Source organism: Crocodylus porosus, unplaced genomic scaffold, assembly GCF_001723895.1.
Source record: "Crocodylus porosus isolate Cpor-Errol unplaced genomic scaffold, CroPor_comp1, whole genome shotgun sequence".
NCBI classification, from domain to species: domain Eukaryota; kingdom Metazoa; phylum Chordata; order Crocodylia; family Crocodylidae; genus Crocodylus; species Crocodylus porosus.
The window spans coordinates 2834765-2841753 of record NW_017728949.1 but is presented as its reverse complement, the minus strand read 5'-3'; the positions used below and the strand labels follow the sequence as shown (position 1 = coordinate 2841753).

Genomic DNA, 6989 nt, shown 5'->3' with positions numbered 1-6989 from the left:
GAAGGCTGAACAGGTTTAGGTCCCACAGTCTTTCAATGTAGGGTCTGCCCTGTTGTCCCTGGATCATGCGGGTGGCCCTCCTCTGGACCCTTTCAATGTTGTCCACATCCCTCCTGAAATGGGGCACCCAGAACTGGACGCAGTACTCCAGCTGTGGCCTGACCAGCGTCGCATAGACGGGGAGGATCACCTCCCTGGCTCTACTTGAGATGCACCTGGGGATGCACGACAAAAAGACAAAAAGGCTACTTCAGTCTCACTAACTTATTTTCAACTTCTTGTCTTCCTCTTCCAAATGTCTCCTCTTGTCTGTATTTTAGATTGTGAGAGCTTTGAGTAGAAACTTTTTTATCAGACTGGTGTCCGACATATTCTTGTCATGGGAATAAGAATAGTCTGAATATGCCATATTGACACAGGAGTTGGAAAGATTTTACCCTTAGATTTCTATGTTCCATAAATCAAGATAGGTTTTGATGGTAGGAAAGGGAATTGGGCATTTTTATGGTCCGTTATGTCAAAATTCTTTAAAGTACTTGGAGGCACATATACATTAGGGGTGTGCAAAGTGGGCCCCATTTGATTCGGGTTCAGATTTGGTCCAAATCAGGGACAGTGATTCGATTTGTTGATTCAGATTACTGTCTCTGATTTGATTTGGCTGAATCTGAAGATTCAATGCTGATTCAGAGAATCAGTGATTCGGACATAGACACCGCTTTAAATGTTTTTTCTGCATACTTTGATGTACCAGGTGCAGCTTGTGATCGCTGCGATGCTGGGGCACATGAAGTGTCCCACAGGAGTGTGGGGCGGGGGCCCTCCACTGCTAAACAGCCATCCTGGAAATGGACCGGAAGTACTTCCAGTTCATTTCCGAGTCTGCTGGGGAGTGCGCTGGGGGGACCACCCCCCACGCCTTCCCCAGCTCGGCAATCGGTGATCAGCCATGGGGGGACCCTGGGTGCGCCCCAGACCCAGGTGGCACTAGTTAGTTGCTGATCTAAGGGGGCAGGGGGGCGGGCCTGTGGGACTCTTTACGTGCCCCAGCATCACAGTATTCATGAGCCACCTGCTGCCTAGAGGTATGCAGAAAAACAGTTAAAGCTGTGTCTATGTCCAAATCTCCAAATCTTTCCGATTTGATTTGGAGGGTTCCAGTTTGAGTGGGAGAGATTAAAGGGTCCTCTGATTCGATTTGGAGATTTGGTCACTGAATCAAGCCAAATCTCTGCCAAATCGAATCAGGGACCAAAGCTTCGCACAGCCCTAACATTGTACTCATAAACATCACAGAGGAAACTGTGAATACTGATCATGAAATAGCTGCTTGCCTGACTAATTCATAGCTTCTTTCCTTGGTTCATGCATATCAGACAGTCGGACAAGTTCTAATTAAATAGTCTAACAAAAGCTTTTAATCGTATCTACAGCTAACCAATCAAGAAACTGTACCTAGTTATATGAGGCAGACAGACTGTTCAGTCTTCAGTGTTGCTAAGCAGCCTCAATGTTGTCATATTTAAATGACTGTAAAAAGTAAAGGTTAAGGGATGTGAATAGACCATATACATTTTTATGCTTTAAGTTCGTTGCATTTTGAGTTTTAGTACAGTTCTGAATTGCAACTGATTCAACACTAATGTTCATGTCCTTTACTATTGTTTTTTCATGCTTCTTTCCAATATAATGGGAAAACCTTGGAACTGAAGTGGAAACCATGGTGAGTTGGCTCATTGTTAACAAAACTCTGTCCATACAGAGTCCTTGTAGGTTCCTGTTGATTTTTCTTGGTGCTGTTTTTAATGTTAAATGTGTGAACTTCTAAAGTTTTGCCTAACAGGAGGTTGCTAACTTATAAATTATTAAGGCTGCTTGCAAACCCCACCCCACAGTGCTATAATTTAAACTTGGTGCACTCCTGCACCGAGCTCTGCATTTGCCCAGAAGAGGCAGTGTGTTAGTTGGATCTGGCTCACTCAACATCTGTACAGATCAGGTGCTTTAATGAGCTTTTTTAAATGTCTCCAAGCTGCCTAAGTGCTTTATGTGTTTGTGGGCCAGGTTCTTCAAAGGTATCAATTGCTTTTGATTGCCCAACATGAGACACTGGGGAAGATCCTCCTTTTCAGATGAAGAATGATTTAATTTGGAAAAGAAAAAAATCAGTTATGCATTGCACAGGCTACACCTTACCATTGTTAATTCTGGTTGTCCTTTTCTGGATTGCTTAATTCTCTGTTGCCTGTTTTGAGATGAGGTATCTAAACTTGGACTGTATGCTCTAAATGAGCTTTATTATTCTTTAGAGCATCATTATAATATTTTCTTTCTTTTTAATGTACTGTAGCAGGCCTAGTCTGGCTGGGAGGTCATAACTTCAAGTTGGCCTGCCCCTATCTCCCCCAGCCCATCTAGCTCTTCTGAGCCACAGCCCTGTATTTAACCTTGATGGAATCAACGATCAGGGGTTGTCCTGAGCCTTAAAGTTGTGTTTCATTCTGGTTACTTGGTTTTCCCCCTTTTAATACTTGTCCAGGCCCTGATTCTCTTGGCTAGAGTCTATTTGCTCTAGCTTCTACCTTCCATTCTAGGCCCACTGCAGTGTGACCTCCGTCTCCCCTCACAGTTGCTGTTGGTCCTATGGTAAAACAGAAAAAAATGTAAGCAACCACTCCAATTAAAATACCACCTCTCAAGCAGTTGCAAAACAGCCCAATGTAGGCCTGAAATCCTTTATCCCTCTGGGGTCCTGTGTCTGGGGAAAAAGGAGAAAGCAAAAGAAAGGGAAAAAAAAAGCCCCTCTTGGCCAGGGGAGGATTAATGTACGGGCCCACAGGTCCCTACCAATCAGGGGCCCCATAAGAAAAATCTCTAATGTGCTGGATGGTCCAGTACAGTGCTGCGCAGGTAGCTGCGCAGGGTGGCGGCAGCATAGTCCAGCCAGGCTTATGGCAGCAATAGCAGTCAGGGGCATATCTCCTCACCCAAACCCCACTGGCACCAGCCACAGTGGGGCTAGCACTGGAGCTGGGCTGCTGCAGTGGGATGTCTTACTCATCCTGCCCCTGGGGCAGTGCAGGTCTCCAGGCTGGAGGTAGGGGGTGATGGATGGATGGGGCATGGGGGGCAGGCAGCTAGGAAGCCTCCAGCACCTGTCTTCTCACCTCTTCGGGTGACTGGAGCCCCTACCTACACCTCACCTGGGCAGGAGGGGGGCGCTGCAGCACTAGGTGCATAGCTGGCCCCTCACTCCTCAGGGGAGGGGAAAAGAAAGAGTCCCCTCCTGGGAGGTGATAGGGCTCCGCAGGGGGACCGCAGCAGGGCTGCAGTTGCCCTCCTGCCTCTCCTTCCAAGACGGCCCAGGTGGAGTTTGTGTGGAAACCAAGTGGCAAAGATGGAGCAAGACCGTGGGCCGGGTCTGGCCCAGCTCAGGGCTCAAAGGGAGCAGGATGAACCCTCAGGAAGGCTGAGGAAGGATGTTTTCATCCAGCCCTTTGCCTCACAGCTGAAGCTGGGGTTCTCAAACCTTTACACTCAAGGCATCTTGCCCCATAGGCTCGAGGCACCCCTCCTTAGACTCAGGACATCCCCCATAGACTCAGGGAACCCCTCCTTAAACTCAGGAACATAGGAGCTTCCTGTGATAGTTTCTACTGTGCACAGATCCTGTCCCTCCTGCAGTTAGTGGCACCCAGGAACCTGACTCCCCCTTTTTTTATGACGGAAGATAGAGTAGGATGATGGACTCTATCACCTCCCGTTAGCGTACGGGAGCTCTTCTGGAAAGGTGATATAGCTCTAGCTTCTTAATGGAACATTGCTATCAGGGAGCTGGGGAGGAAGCATGGAGGGAGACACTGTCTGCCCTGGTGGTCCAAGCCTAAAGCAGAGTTTGGCAGGGTTCCTCAGAGCCTGAGGTGAAGAATTTGGAGGGTGCTGGACTAGGTTGGGAGAGCGCTTGCAATTTTCTTTCAGCTGAAAGGCTGATTTTAATCTCCTAGAGGATAGGCAGAACAATATATTTAATGGGTCTATGTATTAATTCATTTTTGATACGTTCATGTTTATAAGGGGGTATGAGGGGCTTCCAATTTTCTGTTTGCCGAGGGTCCCAATAAATCTTAATCCGCTACTGCAAATGGCCCTTATTCACCAGGGTCCTCCCTTGTTGCTTCTGGGCACCCCTGTGGCTTGCCTGGGAGTGCTTTTTCTTCCTCAGCCAGGGCTAGAATTCCCCTGTTGGCAAGCCAACTTATTCCTCTGAGCCCCATCCCATCAGCCTGGCTTATTGTTTAGCTCAAGCACAGGAGTTACTTGTTAGTCCCAGCCCTGCCAACTGCCCACTTTTTGGCTGCTGTCCTCACAGCATGCACCACTGCCCAGGGTAGAGCTACTGGCTGTTGCAGCTGCCTTTTCTCTAGGCCACAAAGACCCTGCTTTTAAAGAGTCCTTGCAGGTCCTGCAGGCCCTGTACTTTTCCCACAGTAACAGGCTAAAGGTTCCTTGTTACACATACTCCATGTTTCCTCCATGAAGTGTGTGTGTGTTGGGGAAGCCCAAACTCCCCAACTGAGATATATTGTTAGAAAAAGAGTAGAGGTTCCCTGTGGTATTTAACTAACCCTTTATTTTCTGTCGTACAGATGAAATTCCACTCAGCCGTCCAAAGAAAAGAAAACCCAAAGGGAAGAATTCATTAGGTAAGAGACTGCCAAGACTGAACACTTTGCTGCTTCTTTGTAGCGTCTCCAATCCAACCTTTCTATACAGTGTGTTTCCAGTATTCTGCACAGGCTCTTGCTGCTGGTGTTGGTGCTGCCAGATGTTGTGGGGTGCATTGTGGTGCTAAAAGGCATCTCAGGACATGATCCCTGGTTTGCTGCTCCTGACAAACACATTGGTTGGTTGCATAGAGGCCCCAACACTTAATATTAAGTATGCTAGAAAAACTTTGTATTCTGGCTCAGCTCCTGACAAGTGCATACATAGTTTTATAGAATGTATTCCTGACCTAATAAAATGTTGTTGTCTTGGCTAATCTTTCATTATTGGTTATACACATAGGTTGTGCCTTTTTATAGTGATATTATTTAGAATTAGGTTAAGGTTAACTCAGATTATTATTGCTGGGTTTTTTTCTATACATTCTTGTTCCTGATAAAACAGGAAATGTTTTTTATACCACAGAAAAATTGTTTAAATTTTCACCTCTCTGTTTTTTTTCTATTTAAAAGTATCTATGTCTATCTAAAATTAAAGGCAGTTCTCTACAACTAGTAGTTTTCTTTGAGATTGATCATTTTAATTACTGATCTGATTGCTAAATGAACTGAACATGAATCCATTTCAACACAGTTGGTCTTATATCATTCCTGGGAAAAATAATGGAATAGTTAGGTTGGAACTCTGTCAACAAAGGATTAGAGGCTAAAAATATAGTTGTGCAAGTCAACATGGAAACGGTTGTTAATTTTCAGATAAGATTATAGGTCAGGTTGATTTAAAGGTGACTGTGCTCAGGGTATATTACATGGCATCTTGACAAAAAAAAATTGCAGCATAGAATCAACAGATCACCCATTAGGTGGATTGAAAACTATCTTGCTAAAAGATCTCCATGTGGATTTAATGTTGCAACCTGATAGGACCGTTAGTAGTGGAGTTTCCCGTAAGCTCAATTCTTGATCCAGTGCTATTTTTAATAGTTTTTGTCAACAATATATATGACTATACAAAATCTCTGCTGATTGAGTTTGGAGACACGTAATAGTTAGGGACCCACTTAAATCATGGTTTTGTGATTTTTCACAGAAACTGCAAAAAATGGAGGTTTCCACCATCTCCGTGCAAAAATGTTTCCTGTGATTTTGTGTGGAATTGCGCCCCCAAAATTTAAAAATTACCAGAATACAAATAAAGCACAGCAATCCCTGCAGCTGTGGAGCACATGGTTTAAGAGAGAGTTATTGAGAGGCTGAGCTAGTGACATAGACTCAATGAAGGTGCAAGTCAGGAAAACTAAAGGGTTTTGGTGTCATCTTTTAAGAAGCCAGATGCAATGCTGCAGCAGTACTGCAGTCTGAAGATGAGTGATTTGCCTCTAGGCTGGGGTGTGGAAAATGTCCCGCGGGCCAGATACAGCCCACCCGGCCATTCTATCCAGCCCATGGGGCCCCTAAAAATTTTAGAAAATTAATTTTCATCTGCCCCTGGTTGCCCGTCAGATATGACAGGCAGCCAGCAGCAGCAGAACCCAGGGGGAGCCCCAGAGGCTGAGTAGCAAAGCTGGCCCTGCCCTGGCCCCCAACCAGTCAACGGCTCTGCAGCTTCTGACCTGGCAACCCTGGAGCCTGTTCACCACCCTCCCTGCATCCAAATGGAAAGTAAGATAAGATCAGACAGAGGGAGGGAGAAAAACTGCTGTGAGCCTCCCAGCAGCTGGGAGTTCAGTGGTGCTTGCTGGGTTGGGCTGGAGCCAGAGTGGGAAGCAATGGTGGCAGGGGGGCCATGGGGAGTGGTGGGGAAAGAAGCAGGGGAGTGGGGAGCGGTGGAGGTTGTGGAAAGCAGCAGCAGCATGGGGACTGGCAGGGACTGCAGGGAGCAGTGTAGGAAATGGCACTGGCATGGGAAGGGGTAGGGAGCAGCGGGGGCCGTGGGAAGTGGCAGCAGTGGTGAGCAAGCTTGTGGGAAGCAAAACTGGGAAAGGACAGGAAAGTGGTGGCAGTGGGTGGGCGTGGTGACCATGCAGGTGCCCTGGGACCAACAGGGATCTAGGGTGGGGAGGCAGGAGCACAGAGCCTTGGCATGGGGTCTGCCTGGCTGCATCATGTGAGGCTGGCATGCAGGCCGCAAGAGTCACACACAACAGAGCCAGCAGCCCAGCCCTGTCTCTTTTTCTCTCCCACCCCACCCACCATAACCCCACGCACTCCCACAGCCCCCACCCCAACCAAATGCCCCACACTCCTCCACACCCACCCACCATA

At 47.1% G+C, this 6989-nt stretch overlaps 1 protein-coding gene across 1 annotated transcript in view; it reads left to right on the top strand.

The window, feature by feature from the left end:
• TMEM237 (transmembrane protein 237) overlaps nt 1–6989 on the top strand; it is a gene marked incomplete at its 5' end in the record, with an annotated part of 34635 nt that overhangs the window by 1905 nt on the left and 25741 nt on the right. The window contains 2 exons of the mRNA XM_019553502.1: nt 1713–1723; nt 4647–4703. Coding sequence (XP_019409047.1) covers nt 1713–1723; nt 4647–4703 — 68 coding nt within the window. The remainder of the gene's footprint in view (nt 1–1712; nt 1724–4646; nt 4704–6989) is intronic.